Source organism: Zophobas morio, unplaced genomic scaffold (assembly GCF_036711695.1).
Source record: "Zophobas morio isolate AGI-343-1 ecotype UQ-CSIRO unplaced genomic scaffold, CSIRO_AGI_Zmor_V1 ptg000021l, whole genome shotgun sequence".
Lineage (NCBI taxonomy): Eukaryota > Metazoa > Arthropoda > Insecta > Coleoptera > Tenebrionidae > Zophobas > Zophobas morio.
This window is the reverse complement of record NW_026972126.1, coordinates 27,979,664-27,998,316: the sequence shown is the minus strand read 5'-3', so window position 1 is coordinate 27,998,316 and position 18,653 is coordinate 27,979,664. Positions and strand designations below refer to the sequence as shown.

Sequence of the window (18,653 nt, the reverse complement as noted above, 5' to 3'; positions counted from 1 at the left end):
GATTAATAGAGGCAAAATCAGTCTTATCTTAGCAAGTACTAGCCCCGCCCATCCGCCCCTTATTTTCTCAGAGGGTATGTCATTTGCCAAAATAAGTCATATCTTGGCAAGTACTAGCCCAGCCCACCCACCCCCTATTTTCTCAGAGGATGTTATTTGCCAAAATGACTTTTATCTTAGCAAGTACTAGCCCCGCCCACCCGCCCCCTATTTTCTCAGAGGATATGTCATTTGCCAAAATGAGTCTTATCTTAGCTAGTACTAGGCCCGCCCACCCGTTCTCTATTTTCTCCAAGCATTATATCATTTGCCAAAATAAATCCTACCTTAGCCAATACTAGCCCCGCCCACCCGCCCTCTAATTTCTTAAAAGGTATGTTATTTGCTAAAATGCTAGTATTTGCTAAGGTAAGACTGATTTTGCCAAATGACAATCGTCTGAGAAAATATAGGGTGGGTGGGCGGGGCTAGTACTTTTATTAAGATAAAACTGATTTTGGCAGATGCCATACCCTCTAAGAAAATAGGGGGTGGGTGGGCGGGGCTAGTCCTTGCTAAGATAAGACTAATTTTGGCAAATGACATATCCTCTGAGAAAATAGGGAACAAATCTAGAAAATATGAATGCAATGATAAATCACAAGTAAAAACGCATCAGATTTTGCACAATTTGGGTAGAATTTATTCGACAAAATTTTGAGATGACGTCATCAATTTCTTGGGGGCGAATAAACAGATATATTTGTTTACATGCTTACAATAACTTTAAAACGTCTACAAGATTTCAGAATATTCAATTTTGCAATTCTTGATTTATTCAATAAAATAAATTGATTGATTCATTAATTTTTTAGAGCCACTCTTTATAAGCAAATCTCAAAAATATGAATGCACTGATAAATTCCAAGTATAGAATCATCATACTTTGCACATTTAAGGATTTATTCAACAATATTTTGGAGGGGACAAGTAAATAAATTTTGAATAAAAACTTATCATGCTTATCATAACTGTAAACCATCGACAAGATTTCAAAACATTCGGTTTTGCAGATTCAAAATTAAATTGCAAATTTTTGTGTCATAATTTTTATTTTTTCCAGAAAACTGGGCGTCCCGAAAGGAGAGAGTACTTTTTTAGTACTCTAGAGGTTGTGGCGACACAATAATACGTAATAGTACGCGAAGAAAGATAAGCTCCTCCATTGTCTAGTGGTAAGGGCACCCGCCCGGCAAGCGGTAAACGTGCGGTTCGATTCCCACCGGAGAAGCAACATTTCTCTTCGCTTACCTACAAGGTCATGAAACGTCGAGGAAACATAAAAGTGGCCATTCGTCCAATGGACGCGATTACTATACTTCCTTAGTTTACGCCCGGGGAGTAAGTAGACTGGTTCCACTGACACGTGATACACTTTTGTGTGAAAATACCTACCATTATCACTGATAGTTTAGATTTAATAGTACCATAGGCCAAAGTCGTACCTTACACTCACTAAAATTCGGGGGAAGTAGATTCTAGAGGTGAGCTGGAGGAAGAAGTTCTTGTTGCTGACTAGCTAAAAGAAAAAGGGGACCAACCAGGACCGAATTAACAAACGACGAATTTAAGTTGACTGTGTTTGGTTACGATTTCTAAAAAACTTGACTTGAAACAAACATAGTAGAACAAACTTGTTTATTGGTATTTGTGTTCTATAGGTACTTTCTTTACAAATTCAACACGGGACGCTTTACCCTTCCGGTAAACACGACCAAATCTTTCCACTTTATGTAAAAGAAAAAGGGATGATCGACGCAAAACACCTTAGCTTTCACATCAACGTCCTTGAAAGATTTCTTAGTTGCTAAAACAAAAAACAAGTGGAATTTCTTCATCTTCTACCGTACTAACCGTTATCAAGAAACTCCACGTCTAGTCCAGCTTCGTTGACCAAAATCCTCGAACTTTGTATAACCTGTGTAATAAAAACGTCCTTCTCTGCTACAAGTCCGGTGAAATTCGCTTGGTCACTAAACGGTACTTTCATCCCCATCTGCAACAAGTTCTATTTCTAACCATCCACCCAAGTCACCGCACTTACCTCACTCAAAGTAGTCCTAAAATCGATACTCGTATCGATAAAGAACTTGGGAAGACTAACTTTAACATAATCTAGAGCAAATTGGCGGCACGCGAAAATCGCGTCCATTTGTTGCTCCACCTCCTCAAGTCCTTCTTTTTCGAAAGGCAAAACCACCACCATGCTCAGCAGCTCGTCTTCGAACCTCAACTCCAAATACCTCGCTCTTATTTCCTTACTCTCGTAGCAATTGAAATATCCCACAGTTTCCATCATCACCACTTTGATTACTTGCGTCTCCGTGGTGAAGAAGTTCTGGTTGATGGTTCGCGACTGGAACGGATTGAGCCAGTGCCCTTGCAGAAACACGGCACTAAGCAGCAGCATCTTCATGTCTGGAAACAGATCCGAAACGTTCACCACGTCGACGATCTTGTCGTTGGTACTAGTTCTCAAGAACGTGTTAATGACATTCACCGCTGTCTCTTTGTCTGCAAAATCTATGCTTTCTACGTCCGTATAGTAGATTTTTTTAGCGAGAACTCGCAGGTTTTTTCGTATGGTGTAGGTCTTGCAGAGGTAGAGTTTGCTCACCGCACACAAGTCGAAGAGCTTGCTTTTGACTAGGATGGGCATGAGTACCTAGGTTTGATTAATTTTGTGGACTTTGAGGGGTTTGGATACCTTGAAGCACATTTCCTGGTTTCTGAGATTACTGGGAAGATTTAAGGTGGTGCGGATTTCGAGGTTGGTTTTGTATTTGGAGCCTTTTTGGGCGACGACGCAGATGACTTCGACGAAGAAAGGGCTGATGATGAAGTTGTCGAAGTTGGGGGTGATTTTCTGGAAGAAAAGGGTTAGAGAGGGACGAGGGGCGACGGGGACGCACGAGGTGGACATTTGTGGTGAATGTGTTGCTGCCCGTGATGAAAGCTTCTAAAGCAACGGTTTCAGCCCAAAGTTGTTCCGGGGAACGACAATTACAGAATGACAAACACATGACAATTTGATTTATCGCCACAACAAAATATTGTCTGTAATAAATAAATATTGCCGGGTAAACCGAAATTGTCAGAATTTCTGGAAGCGCTAACGACATTTCTACAACTTTGTGGTAAAATTACATTGTGTAACAAAAAAATTATTATCTTGCTTTTTTCACATTTATCGTTGTATCCTGATGTAACTTTTGACATGCTGTGGTTCGTTTGGTCGAACTGTCCCTATTTTCATTTATTTAATTTTTTTTGTAACAGAAAAAAAATTGTATATATTTTGCGTTTAAATTCGAAAATCGTAGCCACAAGCAGGTGTAAATTATCTGCAACTTCTTTTTGTTACATTTGCGGTTATTGCAAAACTGTTGACTAAGTGAAACATAAAATAGTTCCTACGACAAAGTTCTGGGTAGCATATGAAGCGTACTTTGAGAGAACTATTAAGAACCAGGATAAACCATGGGTTCATCTTGTTTACTGCGGAAGTTGCCGGTCAAGTTTGGAACCATGGTTTCGAGGAAATCTTACCTAAGTTTGTAGCATTTACCATTTCCCGTTTTTTAAGAAAACCAAGTAACCATCTTACTGGTTGTTATATATTTTTGTACGGTAAATATATTTTATAATTTAATTAACGTGTCAGCCCTCCCAAGCCCCAGGGCCACGCGAAGGTTCATTTTTATTTTTATTTGTAAATAATTTATGCTTTTTTTCTTCTTTGTAGTATTTCCAATTAATTAAACTGCTTTCGTTTTTTTTTTTAATTAAAATTTTGACATTTTTCACTAAATAACAAATAGTTAAGTATTTTTTGTGTTAGGGACTCTCTGTACGAACCAAATTCACATTCTCTAAGTATAGACTAAATTACACCCAAAACCACAAAAAAAGTCAGATAAATATTATTTTTCTATAATTTTGTTACATAGTGTTATCTGTAAATAATTACGATGCGGTGACCTTCGTAGCCACGTGACAATTTCATGCAACAATTTAAAAAATTGGTCTAAAGAGTTTAGTATTTGTAAAGATAAGACTGATTTTGGCCAATGTCATACTCACCATGAAAACGGAGGGCGGGTGGGCGGGGCTAGTACTTCCTAAGATATGGTGGATATATCATTGGCCAAAATCAGTCTTATCTTTACAAATACTAGCCCCACCCACCCGCCCTTTCTTTGCTTTGAGGATATATGATTTGCCAAAATCAGTCGTATCTTAGGAAGTACTAGCCCCCCCAACCCGCTCCCCCTTTTCACGGAGGGTATATCATTGGACAAAATCAGTGTTACTTTTTTGCCACTTTCTCTGTATACCTCAATTTTTCTCAATGTGCCCTTCGTTTGACTTCTATGCCGCACCCCCACTCTCTTTTTTCCCAGTTTTCTCTTAGAATTAATTTTTTTATGAAATCCTCAAAATTGTATATTATATTACTTACCACTTCCACTCTACAGAAGAACATATAACTAACCCCGCCCACCCACCCGCCTCCATTTCGGAGATTAATTTTTTCTGCTCTGAATAAAAGGTGGATCTTATACAGAAATAAAATTAGTCGCTAGAATGAGTAGAGGGAGGGTGGGCGGGGCTAGTACTTCGTAAGATATAATGGATATATCATTGGCCAAAATCAGTCTTATCTTTACAAATACTAGCCCCACCCACCCGCCCTTTATTTGGTTTGAGGGTATATGATTTGCCAAAATCAGTCGTATCTTAGGAAGTACTAGCCCCGCCCACCCGCCCTCCCTTTTCATGGAGGGTATATCATTGGACAAAATCAGTCTTACTTTTTTTGCCCCTTTCTCTGTATACCTCAATTTTTCTCAATGTGTTCTTCTTTTGACTTCTATGCCGCACCCCCACTCCTTTTTTCCCTGTTTTCTCTTAGAATTATTTTTTTTGTGAAATCCTCAAAATTATATATTATATTACTTACCACTCCCATTGTACAGAAGAACATATAACTAAGCTCGCCCACCCACCCGCCTCCATTTCGGTGATTAATTTTTTCTGCTCTGAATAAAAAGTGGATCTTATACAGAAATAAAATTAGTCGTTAGAATGAGTAAAGACAGGGTGGGCGGGGCTAGTACTTGTCAAGATAAGACTGATTTTGCAAGTCACATAGCTCTAAGAAAATAGAGGGTGGGTGGGTGGGGCTAGCTCTTGTAACTACGATTAGCGCTTTTTTTACAGTCTTATTTCTATCAGTTACCACTCCCACTCTAAGGAACAGATAATAAACCCCACCCACCCACCCGCTCGATGTCTCGACTTTACAATATTTCGATTTTTCAGTTTTTCAGTTTTTCGATTTCTTAGTTTTTCAATTCTTCGACTCTTCGGTTTTCCGATTTTTCAATTTTTGACGTATTAGGTAAATTTTCAATTTTGCGATTTCCCAATTTCTTTTCATTTCTTACCGTCTTTTCAATTTTGCAATTCTTCAATTTTTCGATTTTATTTTTTTTTCTGGTTTTTGATTTTTCAATCTTTCGATTTTTCGGCTTTTCGATTTCCCAATTTTTGAGTTTTTCAATTTCTCAATTTTTCAATGTTTCAGTTTTGGGTTTTTTCAATTTTTCGATTTATCCACTTTTCGAATTTCATTTCCGATTTTTCAATTTTAGTTTTCAGAACTTTTAATTTTTCAACCTTTAAAATTTCGATTTTACGAATTTTCAGTTTTTCTATTTCCATTTTTCAATTTTTCCAATTTTTAAATTTTCGATTTTTCGATTTGGGATTTATCGGGATTTGGATGTTTCGATTTTTTTATTTTTCAGTCTCTCGTTTTGCGGATTTCTCAATTTTCTGATTTTTTGACTTCTCGACTTTTCGATTTCTCGATTTCTCAATTTTTTGTCTCGATGATTCAGTTTTTGATTATTCGATGTTTCGATTTTTCGATTTCTCGGCTTTTAGATTTTTCGACTTCTCGACTTTTCAATTTTTCGATTTCTGGGTATTTAATAAATAAATAAATAAATAAATAAATAAATAAATAAATAAATAAATAAATAAATAGTTTATGATCATTTCGATTTTTGACATTTCGGCTTTTCGGCCTTTCGATTTTTTGATTTTCCACTTTTTCGATGGTCAATTTTTCAATCTTTCGATTGGAAATTTATCGGTATTTCATTGTTTTGATTTTTCCATTTTGCAGATTTTTCAGATTTTCAATTTTTTATCTTCTCGGTTTTAGATTTCTATTTCCTAATTTTTCGAATTTTAAAATTTTAGATTTTTCTGTTTTTGATCCCTCAGTTTTCCAATTTTTCAATTTTTGACTTTTTAAATTTTCAATTTTCCATTTCTTGTGTTTTCAATTTCTCGACTTTTCGATTTTTCAATTTTTCGTTTTTTAAATTTTAGATTTTTCAATTTTTCAAATTTTTAGATATTTTAATTTTTCAATTTTGTAAGTTTTTGAATTTCCATTTTTCGATTTCTCTATTCGATTTTTCAATGCTCCGACATTTCAATTTTTTTAATTTTTCAGCAAAATTTTGGGGTGACGCCATCAATTTTTTAGGGGGGCATGAGGAAATATATTTTGACTAAAAATTTACCATGCCTATGATAACTAAAATCAGTCTCAACTTAGCAACTACTAGCCCCGCCCACCCTCCACTTTTTTCTCAAAGAATATGTCTTTTGGCAAAATAAATCTTATCTTAGCAAATACTATCCCCGCCCACCCGCCTTCTATTTTCTCAAAGGATATATCATTTGCCAAAATAAATCTTATCTTAGCAAGTACTAGCCCCGCCCACCCGCCCTCTATTTTCTTAAAAGTCATTTGCTAAAATGCTAGTATTTGCTAAGGTAAGACTGATTTTGGCAAATAACAATCCTCTGAAAAGATAGAGGGGGGTGGGTGGGGCTAGTACTTGCTAAAGTAAGACTGATTTTGGCAAACGCCATACTCCCTGAGAAAATAGCGGGCGGGTGGGCGGGACTAGTCCTTGCTAAGATAAGACTAATTTTGGCAAATGCCATGTCCTCTGAGAAAATAGGGGGTGGGTGGGCGGGGCTAGTAATTTTATTAAGATAAAACTGATTTTGGCAGATGCCATACCCTCTAAGAAAATATAGGGCGGGTGGGCGGGGCTAGTACTTGTTAAGATAAGACTAATTTTGGCAAATGACATATCCTCTGAGAAAATAGGGGACAAATCTAAAAAATATGAATGCAATGATAAATCACAAATAAAAACGCATCATATTTTGCACAATTTGGGTAGAATTTATTCGGCAAAATTTTGAGATGACATCATCCATTTCTTTTGGGGGAATAAACAGATCTATTTGTTTACATGCTTACGATAATTCTAAAACATCTGCAAAATTTCAAAGTATTCATTTTTGCAATTCTTGATTTATTCAATAAAATAAATTGATCGATTCATTAATTTTTTGAGTCACTCTGTATAAGCAAATCTAAAAAATATTAATGCATTGATATATTACAAGTACAGAATGATACGTTGCACATTTAAGGATTTATTCAACAATATTTTGAGGTGACGTCATCAATATTTTTAGGGGGGATGAGCAAATACCTTTTGATCAAAAATTTATCATGCTTATGATAACTTTAAAACGTGTCCAACATTTCAAACCATTCGATTTTGCAGATTCAAAATTAAATGTCAAAATGTTGTTTCCTAATTTTGATTTTTTTTTCCAAAAATTTGGACGTTTCGGGTCAAATCTCAATTCGGAGTCATAAACTTCATGTCCAAGACTATGTTATTTGATGCAATTTAAAACTCATTTGCTATGTACAATTTTGAAGTGACGTCATCACATTAGTGGTGGGGATGATTAGACAAACTTTGGTTAGCGGTTTGCCATCTAAGTACATGATATACCTAGTATAAATACAAAATTTGACAACAATCGTCCCAGGACTTTTGAAGATTATCTGTCTAATAAAAATCCGGGACCGCAGATAGACGGACATGGGAAGTAAAAATAAAAACACAACATTGCAAATCTGTCAAATTGACTTCAAGACGATTTTGATGGGTAATCGAAAACAAATTAAGGAAATGTGTGTACATAATAACGTAGTGATAACCTAGTAACAAAATTTTGTTTTCTGTGGTGTGGTCATCCAGAGATAAATATTCTTGCGTAAACAAAAACTAATTACCGTTAGTGAGCTGGTTCATAACATTTTGATTTCTCAGCATCACACTTATCAAAATCATAATTATAACATGTTGATCTTGGGGACCATAAAACTTTCTCTCCACCTATTTACCGACTTATTTATTATCGCTTAAACTTTGGAACCATAAAGACTCACATTCCAACTAACCTCATTAATGCCTTACTTCACAGGAATATTTAAGGTTTTTGGAAAGTCATTAAAGGTGTAGAGAAAAGCGTTTCTCGGCAGAAATTCTTCGGCTTTAGTTGAATCAGGTGCCAAAAATGAAACAGCTGAAGAAATTCGATTGGTGTAAGAAAACAAAAATTTTCCACAAAGAAATAGGATGGACACTATTTCCCCCACTGCGTTATATTACACCCAATATTTGACCTCTTATGTAAGACGTGTTAATATAAGCACGCTCAAAAATTTAGTGACACAGTCGCTAACCGGTCGAACCTCCAGTGACCATGAAGATTCTTCTCGTGACCATCGTATTGTTTACCATCACCTATGGAACTCCAGTCCAGGACTTCGCCAAGGAAACCGCCTCTTCACTGCAGACATCTACAAGGTAATTCTCACCCCCACAAGTCCTTTTCAAACTTTAGTCTTTCAGGAGTACAAGAAACAAGAAAAAAGCAACTTCTTGATAAGTCCCTTTTCCGCTGAAGTAGTCCTGGGTTTAACCCACTCAGGAGCTAAGGATGCAACGGCCCAAGAACTCCGCACAAGCTTGCACTTCCCCAACAACGACCAAGCCATCAGATCAGGAATTCGTTCGTACTTCGAGTCCTTAGAACCGCGCGATTCAAACGAGTACCAGTTCCACTCCGCCAATAAAATCTACGTGAAAGAAAATCTACCCATCAAAGCCGAATTCAAGCAGATTGCGACTACCGATTATCAAGCGGAGGTCGAAAATATCGATTTTTCGCAAAAAACAGAGGCTGCTAATACCATAAACCAGTGGGTGGAGAAACAAACCAAAAATAAAATTCGCAACTTGATGGATGAAAAGAGTCTCGGAGACGACGTAGCGGCGGTACTTATTAACACTTTGTACTTCCAAGGACGTTGGTTGTTCGATTTTTCTAAAGAAGATACGAAAAAAGCTGACTTCTTTAAAAGTGGTACCGACGCAGTTAAAGTTGACACGATGTTCAAAAACCACAAATTTTACAGTTACTTTGAAAGTGCTGAATTAAATGCTAAATTTTTGGAACTGCCGTTCCAAGGTCGTGACGCTTCTTTTGTAGTGGTACTACCGAACGAAAAAGATGGTTTAGCTGCTCTGGAAGAAAAATCAGAGAAAGTTTTTGCAAGTCACGATTTTAAACACGAACTGGTGAATCTGGCGTTACCGAAATTCAAAATTGAGAGTAAAGCTGACTTCAAGAAGATTTTGCTAGAGGTAATCGGAAACAAGTTCGAAAAGTATATGTTCTGACGTGTTTTTGTAGCTCGGGGTGTCTAAAATGTTCACGAATGAGGCTGATCTAAGCGGAATTGCTGCTAACAAAGGTGACTTAACTGTTGGCGAGGTGGTGCAAAAGACTTTCATTGATGTTAATGAAGAGGGAGTAGAAGCTGCAGCTGCTACGGAAGTTTGTAAGATATTGTCTTTTCGTTAATTTTCGTTGTTATTTATTTATGATTTTAGTACCAGTTCTTGGTTCTGGCTTCACTCCTGACCCTCCAAAGGACTTCATCGTGGATCATCCATTTATCTTCTATATTAAAGTTCATGATGTCGTACTTTTCGCTGGAAGAGTTGTAGAACCCAAACAATAAACCTGATGGAATATTAACATATCGACAAAGCACTCTGTACCCACAAAATAAAGGAATAAGCAAACTGTTTTATCAATTTTTTTAAAACTTATGTTTCCTTAAGACTGACAGTAGTTCTTTAAACTTTATTTTTCAAAATACTTCGGGAGCCAAAACCCGCCGACGAAAAGGATGATGTCCTCGGCACTAACGTAAAAAAGAAAAGGATGATCGGCAATGAAACTTTCCCTCTTTAAGCTGGCTCCATTTGCTGCACCTCTGTCTGAAAGTACCATCATCACTGATAGATTTTTGAATTAGTATGGGCAAAAGTGGTACCTTCGACTATACCCGCCTTATGTACTCTCCTCGGTTGCCCGATCCCTCTCTCGTGAATCTCCACCACAGCAGATTGCACAACATCATCCACACACAGTTGCTCCTTCTCCGAAATTTCACTAAAATTCGCCATTGTCTCAAACGCTTGCGATACCCCTTCTACAACCTTCTTTCAAAACAAATCACTTCTGCCAAAACTCACCTGACGCAAAACCGGGACAAAACTGCTCCTGGTTTCAACCCGAAACTTCGGAAGATTCACATCCACCAACGTCAAATTAAGTTTCTGCTCCACCAACAAGTCCTCAACTTTCTGTTCGAGAGCTTTCAAACCGTCTCTCTTGTTCGGAAGAACCACCACCATAAACGCGGTACTTCCTAGGATACTCATTTTCAAGAACTTAGCGTCTAGAGTTTCGCTCTCGCAGTAAAAAAACCTCTCGCAGGTACCCATCATTTCTGCCGTGACTACATCATCCGGAGTTTTGTAGAACTGGCTCTTGACAGTTTGGTTTTTCTGGAAAGGTTTGGTCCAAGCCCCCGATACGTAAACCGCATCCACTAGAAGCATTTTCGTGGTTGGTTTGATCCCGGTTGGAACTATCACTTCTTGGATTTTTTTGTTCGTTTGTTGTTGCACCCATACGTTGATAGCCACGGCTGCGGCTTCGGGTTTCTGGAAGTCCAATTGTTTTACTTCGATGAAGAAGATTTTTTCGGCCACTAATGTGAATTCTTGTTTTATGGTGGTGTCTAGGGGGGCGAAGATCCTGGCGCCGAGTTGGAGGAAGAAGTTCTTGTTGTGGAGAAACTGGGGCAGGAGGGTCTTCATGGCGTATTTTATGTAGTCTGGTTGGAGGGGCGTCTCGAAGGCTGTGTGGATTTGGTCGTGGGTTAGACCCTTCGCTCCCAATTTTACCAAAGAAATGAGTGCCTGTGCGGTGAAAGTACTAACGACGAAGTCATCCCTTTCATTGTTGGTGAAGTACTGAAAGATGTTAGAGGTGGGAACAAGGAACGAGTGGAGCTTACTTTGAGGAGGGAGAGGCTGGCGGTGTTATTAGCGGCAATGAATTCGGTTAAAGCCAGGATGGAATTAATACACGGTGAATTTAAATTGACAATGTTTGATTGACATTTCAAAAAAAATTGACTTGAAAGATACACAAACTTTCTTGTTTCTAGACACCCCAAAATGGATCTACTTCTGGTCTGGACCAGAACATTTGGTCCTCTTTCATTTTCTGTATAAGTAGATCGTGTTTCTGGTGGATTTTCCGAAACGTGTTTTTTTTTTATTAGATTGACCACTTACAAAATAGAATATAATTTTTATTTCACTGTAAGCAGAGGTGGGTGGGGTCAGTTTGACCGTTTTTGGTCACATTCGACTGTTTATTAACATAAAATCCGTTTTTCGTCCAATAAAATGAGTGATCAAAAGGAAAACTACTACTTTGAAGTTTGTTTTTAATTAAATTTTACTACAAAACAAAATTCAGTTTTCAGCTTATGATAAATAAAATCAGCCAATGTAATTCCAGTGACGTTTCGTGACCTTTTGAAATGGGGGGACACAATTCTTATCTTATCAAGTACTGGCCCCGCCCACCCACCCCCCTATTTTTTCTTAGATGTCATTTGCGAAAATCAGTTTTGTCTTAGCAAGTACTAACCCCGCCCACCCGCCCTCTATTTTCTTGGAAGGATCTCATTACCCAAAATCAGTCTTATATTAGCAGGTATTAGCCCTTTAAGAAAATAAAAAGCGGGTGGGTGGAGCTAATACTTGCCAAGATAAGATTAATTTTGGCAGATGACATACTCCCTAAGATAATAAAGGTTGGGTGGGCGGGGCTAGTACTTGCTGAGATAAAACTGATATTGACAAATGCCATACCTTCAAGAAAAATAAAGGGTGGGTGGGCGGGGCCAATACTTGCCAAGATAAGACTGATTTTGCCAAGTGATATACCCTCTACCTATTTTCCTAGAGGGTATGTCATTAGTGAAAATCAGTTTTACCTTAACAAGTACTAACCCCGCCCACCCGCCCTCTAATTTCGTAGAGGCGTTTCATTTGCCGAAAATAGTCTTCCTCATTTCAAAGAAATGAGACCGAAAATTATTATTTTTGAATATCAAAATCTACAAGAAAATGTCTAGCTAATTTTCGAGAATGGTTGAAAAATGAGCGAAAATGTAGAAAGTGTCAAAATCAGTTATTACTTACAAAAAGTTAGCCCCGCCCACCCACCCTTATTTTCTTGGAAGATATGTCATTTGCCAAAATCAATTTTATCTTATCAAGTACTATCCCCGTCCACGCCCAATCTTGTCATTCTAAACAATAATTTTATTTGTGCTCATTTCATTCCGACCGCATAAAATTAATCACTGAAATGAAGGCAGGGTGGGAGGGCGGGGCTAATTATTTTCTCCTAGGAAGTGGGAGGGGAAACTAATAGAATCTAGGATGTGAAAAAGGTAAAAAAAGCGCTATTCGTAAATTTTTTGTTATACTATATGCTATTGGAACTGTTGAAATTGCTATATTTCAATTGACGTTTTTGGAAGAACAATAGAAATTTGCGAAGAAATGATTTCTAAATATTGAAATCTTCAAGAAAGTGTCTAGTCAATAATTTTCGAAATTGTTGATAAATATTCGACAATGACAAAAGTGTCAAAATCAGTCAGATCTTATGAAATGCTAGCCCCGCCCACCCGCCCTTATTTTCTTGGAAGATACGTCATTTGCCAAAAATAGTCTTATCTTATCAAGTACTAGCCCCACCCACCCGCCCTCTATTTTCTTGGAGGATATGTCATTTGCCAAAATCAGGTTTATCTTATCAAGTACTAGCCCCGCCCACCCGCCCTCTATTTTCTTGGAGGATATGTCATCTGCCAAAATCAATTTTATCTTAGCAAGTACTAACCCCGCCCACGCCCAATCTTGTCATTCTAAAGAATAATTTTATTTGTGCTCAGTATAAGACCATTCATTTCATTCCGACCGCATAAAATTAATCACTGAAATGAAGGCAGGGTGGGTGGGCGGGGCTAATTATGTTCTCTTATGAAGTAGGAGTGGAAACTAATAGAATCTAAGATGTGAAAAAAGTAAAAAAAAGCTCTAATCGTAAATTTTTTGTTATAGTATTAGCTATTATAACTGTAGAAATTGCTATACATATTTCAATTGACGATTTTGATAAATAGAACGCTACAAATTTTCGAAAAAATGAGACCGAAAATTATTTCTGGATGTCAAAATCTAGAAGAAAATGTATAGCCAATTTTCAAAAATGGTTGAAAAATGGCCGAAAATGTCAAAAATGTCAAAATCAATCATATCTTACAAAATGCTGGCCCCCGCCCACCTACCCTTATTTTCTTGGGAGGTATGTCATTTGCCGAAAACAGTCTTACCTTATCAAATACTAGCCCCACCCACCCGCCCTCTATTTTGTTGGAGGATATGTCATTTGCCAAATTCAGTTTTATCTTATCAAGTACTAGCCCTACTCACGCCCAGTCTTGTCCTTCTAAACAATAATTTTATTTTTGCTCAGTATAAGATCATTCATTTCATAAAATTAACCAGTGAAATAAAGGCAGGGTGGGTGGGCGGGGCTAAGTATGTTCTCCTATGAAGTGGGAGTGAAAACTAATAGAATCTATGATGTGAAAAAAGTAAAAAAAGGATACATTTTTATTATACTACTTGCTACTGGAACTGTATGAATTTCTATATTTCAATTGACGTTTTCGGAAGAACGATAGAAAATTGCGAAGAAATAATTTCTAGATGTTGAAAACTTCAAGAAAATGTCTAGTTGATAATTTTCGAAATTCTTGAAAAATATTCGAAGATGTCAAAAGTGTCAAAATCAGTCAATTCTTATGAAATGCTAGCCCCGCCCACCCACCCTTATTTTCTTGGAAGATATGTCATTTGCCAAAAACAGTCTTATCTTATCAAATACTAGCCCCGCCCACCCGCCCTTATTTTCTTGGAAGATATGTCATTTGCCAAAATCAGTTTTATCGTATCAGGTACTAGCCCCGCCCACGCTCAGTCTTGTCATTCTAAACAATAATTTTATTTCTGCTCAGTATAAGATCATTCATTTCATTCAGACTGGATAAAATTAATCACTGAAATGAAGGCAGGGTGGGTGGGCGGGGCTAATTATGTTCTCCTAGTAAGTGGGAGTGGAAACTAATAGAATCTAGGATGTGAAAAAAGTAAAAAAAAGCACTAATCGTAAATTGTTTGTTACACTATTTGCTACTGGAACTGTAAACATTGCTAAACATATTTCTGTTGACGATTTTGGTAGAACGGTAGAAATTTTCGAAGAAATGAGACCGAAAATTATTTCTGGGCGTCAAAATCTACAAAAAAATGTCTAGCTAACTTGCGAAAATGGTTGAAAATTGGTCCAAAATGTCAAAAGTGTCAAAATTCGCCATATTTTATAAAATGCTAGCCCCACCCACCCACCCTCATTTTCTTGGAAAATATGTCATTTGCCAAGGATAATCTTATCTTATCAAGCACTAGCCCCGCCCACCCTCACTATTTTTTTGGAAGGTATGTGATTTGCCAAAATCAATTTTACCTTATCAAGTACTAGCCCCGCCCACGCTCAGTCTTGTCATTCTAAACAATAATTTTATTTCTGCTCAGTATAAAATCATTCATTTCATTCAAAACGGATAAAATTAATCACTATAATAGAATCTATGATGTGAAAAAAGTAAAAAAAGGATAAATTTTTTGTTGTACTACTTGCTACTGGAACTGTATGAATTTCTATATTTCAACTGACGTTTTTGGAAGAACGATAGAAAATTGCGAAGAAATAATTTCTAGATGTTGAAAACTTCAAGAAAATGTCTAGTTGATAATTTTCGAAATTGTTGAAAAATATACGAAGATGTCAAAAGTGTCAAAATCAGTCAATTCTTATGAAATGCTAGCCCCGCCCACCCACCCTTATTTTCTTGGAAGATATGTCATTTGCCGAAAACAGTCTTATCTTATCAAATACTAGCCCCGCCCACCCGCCCTCTATTTTCTTGGAGGATATGTCATTTGCCAAAATCAGTTTTATCGTATCAGGTACTAGCCCCGCCCACGCTCAGTCTTGTCATTCTAAACAATAATTTTATTTCTGCTCAGTATAAGATGATCCATTTCATTCAGACCGGATAAAATTAATCACTGAAATGAAGGCAGGGTGGGTGGGCGGGGCTAATTATGTTCTCCTATGAAGTGGGAGTGGAAACTAATAGAATCTAGGATGTGAAAAAAGTAAAAAATCGTAATCGTAAATTGTTTGTTACACTATTTGCTACTGGAACTGTAAACATTGCTAAACATATTTCAATTGACGATTTTGGTAGAACGGTAGAAATTTTCGAAGAAATGAGACCGAAAATTATTTCTGGGCGTTAAAATCTACAAAAAAATGTCTAGCTAATTTGCGAAAATGGTTGAAAATTGGTCGAAAATGTCAAAAGAGTCAAAATTCGTCATATTTTATAAAATGATAGCCCCACCCACCCACCCTCATTTTCTTGGAAAATATGTCATTTGCCAAAGACAGTCTTATCTTATCAAGCACTAGCCCCGCCCACCCGCCCTATTTTTTTGGAAGGTATGTGATTTGCCAAAATCAGTTTTACCTGATCAAGTGCTAGCCCCACCCACGCTCAGTCTTGTCATTCTAAACAATAATTTTATTTCTGCTCAGTATAAGATCATTCATTTCATTCAAAACGGATAAAATTAATCACTAAAATGAGTGCAGGGTGGGTGGGCGGGGCTAATTATGTTCTCCTTCGATGTCGAAATCACGTTTCCACCACATTTCCGCACGCGCCTGTAATTACTTTATTATTGGAATTGTGATCATGCTCCTCTTACTTAATTTCTTCCAAAAATTGTGAAACGTTAATAACATCTCACTTTCTCTGTATCAAGCTTATCTAAATAATTAGACAGTCTGGACCGATAAAGACTTCCGCAAGATTCCAATTTTTAAACAAAACTTCCACAAGAGTGCAGCAGAAGTGGTTAAGGTAGACACGATGATGAAAGATGGAGCATTACTAAACTACTACGAACATTCAGAAGTAGGAGCTACATTTTTAGAATTACTTTTCGAAGGGGACGATGCACATATGGTTATAGTGCTTCCAACTGAAAACCAAGGACTTGCAGAAGTCGAAAAACAAGCAGAGAAAATCTTCAAGGCACAACCCTTCAAAAAGTTGTCGTCAGCGTAAGGATGCCAATATTCAAAGTTGAAAGCAAAATCGATTTCAAGAAAATCTTGCAACAGGTGAGTGCTTGTTAGTTTTTCGGGGTCTAATTTTGTGTAGTTAGGTGTGAAGAAGGCTTTCGATTTGGAGCAGGCGGACTTCAGTGGAATTGCCGGAAATAAGGGAGAGCTAGCTGTTGACGGTGTAGTACAGAAGACGTATATCAAGGTGAATCGGGACGGAGTTGAAGCTGCTGCCGCCACAAGAATATGTAAGCTCAAGTGTTTGGTTGATTGTCGTTTAAACTGGCTTTTAAGTGTTTAACATATCGCTATCTCAACCTACTAAAGTTTTCAACGTTGATCACCCTTTCATATTCTACATTGAAGTCAATGGTGTGATTATATTTGCTGGAAAAGTAATAGATCCCAGAAAATGAACACTAAGGACTATTGATTGTCGATACCCTGTACATTAAAATAAATTAATAAACCAAGGTAGTTTTATTGGTGGATTCCGAAATTTTGTCTCCAAGTCAACAAAAAATTAAAACAAACACTGTATTAATCACCTAACACTTGACCTCTTATATAAGCAATGTTTATATAAATACACTCACAAAATTTAATGACACAGTCGCTAACCGGTCGAACTTGCAATGACCATGAAGATTCTTCTCGTTACCACGTTACTGTTTACCATCACATATGGTACTCCAGTTCAGGACTTCGTCAAAGGAAACCGCCTCTTCACTGCCGACATCTACAAGGTAATTGTCACCCCCGCAAGTCCTTTCCAAACTTGAATCTTTCAGGAGTACAAGAAACAAGAAAACAACAACTTCTTAATAAGTCCCTTTTCGGCTGAAGTAGTCCTCGGTTTAACCCACTCAGGAGCCAAGGATGCAACGGCCCAAGAACTCCGCACAAGCTTGCACTTTCCAGACAACGACCAAGCCATCAGATCAGGAATTCGTTCGTACTTCGAGTCCTTAAAATCGCGCGATTCAAACGCCTACCAGTTCCACTCCGCCAATAAAATCTACGTGAAAAAAAATCTACCCATCAAAACCGAATTCAAGCAGACTGCGACTACCGATTATCTGGCGGAGGTAGAAAACATCGATTTTTCGCAAAAAACAGAGGCTGCTAATACCATAAACCAGTGGGTGGAAAAACAAACCAAAAACAAAATCCACAACTTGATGGATCCGAAGAGTCTCGGAGATGACGTGGCGGCGGTACTTATCAACACTTTGTACTTCCAAGGACGCTGGTTGTTCGATTTTGCAAAAGAAGATACGAAAAAAGCTGACTTTTACAAAACTAGTAGTGACGTGGTTAAAGTTGACACGATGTTCCAACCAGCAAAATTTTATAATTACTTTGAAAGTACTGAACTGAAAGCCAGATTTTTAGAACTGGGGTTCCAAGGTCGGGGTGCTTCTTTTGTGATTGTTCTACCCAACGAGAAAGACGGATTGGCTGCTCTGGAAGAAAAGCCAGAGAAGGTTTTTGCGAGCCATGAATTTAAACACGAGCGGGTGAAAGTGGCTTTACCGAAATTCAAAATTGACAGTAAAGTTGACTTCAAGAAGATTTTGAAAGAGGTATTTAGTTGGAAACAAATAGAGAAATGTATGTTCTAACGTGTTTTTGTAGCTTGGGGTGTCTAAAATGTTCACTAATGAGGCTGATTTAAGCGGAATCGCTGCTAAGAAAGATGACTTAGCTGTTGGTGAGGTGGTGCAAAAAACTTTTATTGACGTTAATGAAGAGGGAGTTTGTAAGATATTTTCTTTTGGTTAATTTTTGTGGTTATTTAATAATGATTTCAGTGCCAGTTCTTGGTTTTGGCTTCATGCGTGGCCACCCCAAGGACTTTATCGTGGATCGACCATTTATCTTCTACATTAAAGTTCGTGGTGTCGTGCTTTTCGCTGGAAGAGTTGTAGAACCCAAAGAATAAACATGATAGAATATTGACATATTGACGAACACCCTGTTTCGAAAAAATAAAGGTAGAAGAA

The 18,653-nt window shown here is 37.5% G+C and overlaps 5 protein-coding genes across 5 annotated transcripts; 3 read left to right on the top strand and 2 right to left on the bottom strand.

Annotated features, from left to right (window-relative positions):
* Nucleotides 1-1,688: 1,688 nt before the first annotated feature.
* On the bottom strand, nt 1,689-3,112 carry LOC135132874 (serpin B4-like). The gene is made up of 5 exons (XM_064061089.1): nt 2,952-3,112; nt 2,747-2,905; nt 2,084-2,704; nt 1,894-2,035; nt 1,689-1,846 (listed from the first exon to the last, which is right to left on the bottom strand). Exons 1-5 carry the CDS (start codon nt 3,060-3,062, stop codon nt 1,710-1,712), a joined length of 1,170 nt encoding a protein of 389 aa, XP_063917159.1. The 5' UTR covers nt 3,063-3,112; the 3' UTR covers nt 1,689-1,709.
* Nucleotides 3,113-8,561: 5,449 nt separating this feature from the next.
* Nucleotides 8,562-10,092, top strand: LOC135133225 (antichymotrypsin-2-like). Its single transcript, XM_064061553.1, has 4 exons — nt 8,562-8,807; nt 8,853-9,647; nt 9,697-9,844; nt 9,897-10,092. The coding sequence occupies exons 1-4, from the start codon at nt 8,577-8,579 to the stop codon at nt 10,025-10,027; spliced, it is 1,305 nt and encodes a 434-aa protein (XP_063917623.1). The 5' UTR covers nt 8,562-8,576; the 3' UTR covers nt 10,028-10,092.
* A 7-nt stretch (nt 10,093-10,099) lies between these two features.
* On the bottom strand, nt 10,100-12,687 carry LOC135131841 (antichymotrypsin-2-like). The gene is made up of 5 exons (XM_064059691.1): nt 12,660-12,687; nt 11,378-11,589; nt 10,544-11,333; nt 10,346-10,501; nt 10,100-10,289 (listed from the first exon to the last, which is right to left on the bottom strand). The coding sequence occupies exons 1-5, from the start codon at nt 12,685-12,687 to the stop codon at nt 10,153-10,155; spliced, it is 1,323 nt and encodes a 440-aa protein (XP_063915761.1). The 3' UTR covers nt 10,100-10,152.
* Nucleotides 12,688-16,573: 3,886 nt separating this feature from the next.
* On the top strand, nt 16,574-17,086 carry LOC135133230 (leukocyte elastase inhibitor A-like). The gene is made up of 3 exons (XM_064061558.1): nt 16,574-16,704; nt 16,745-16,895; nt 16,942-17,086. Exons 1-3 carry the CDS (start codon nt 16,651-16,653, stop codon nt 17,061-17,063), a joined length of 327 nt encoding a protein of 108 aa, XP_063917628.1. The 5' UTR covers nt 16,574-16,650; the 3' UTR covers nt 17,064-17,086.
* A 196-nt stretch (nt 17,087-17,282) lies between these two features.
* LOC135131840 (antichymotrypsin-2-like) lies at nt 17,283-18,592 on the top strand. Its single transcript, XM_064059689.1, has 4 exons — nt 17,283-17,393; nt 17,439-18,233; nt 18,286-18,409; nt 18,462-18,592. The coding sequence occupies exons 1-4, from the start codon at nt 17,283-17,285 to the stop codon at nt 18,590-18,592; spliced, it is 1,161 nt and encodes a 386-aa protein (XP_063915759.1).
* Nucleotides 18,593-18,653: the final 61 nt, after the last annotated feature.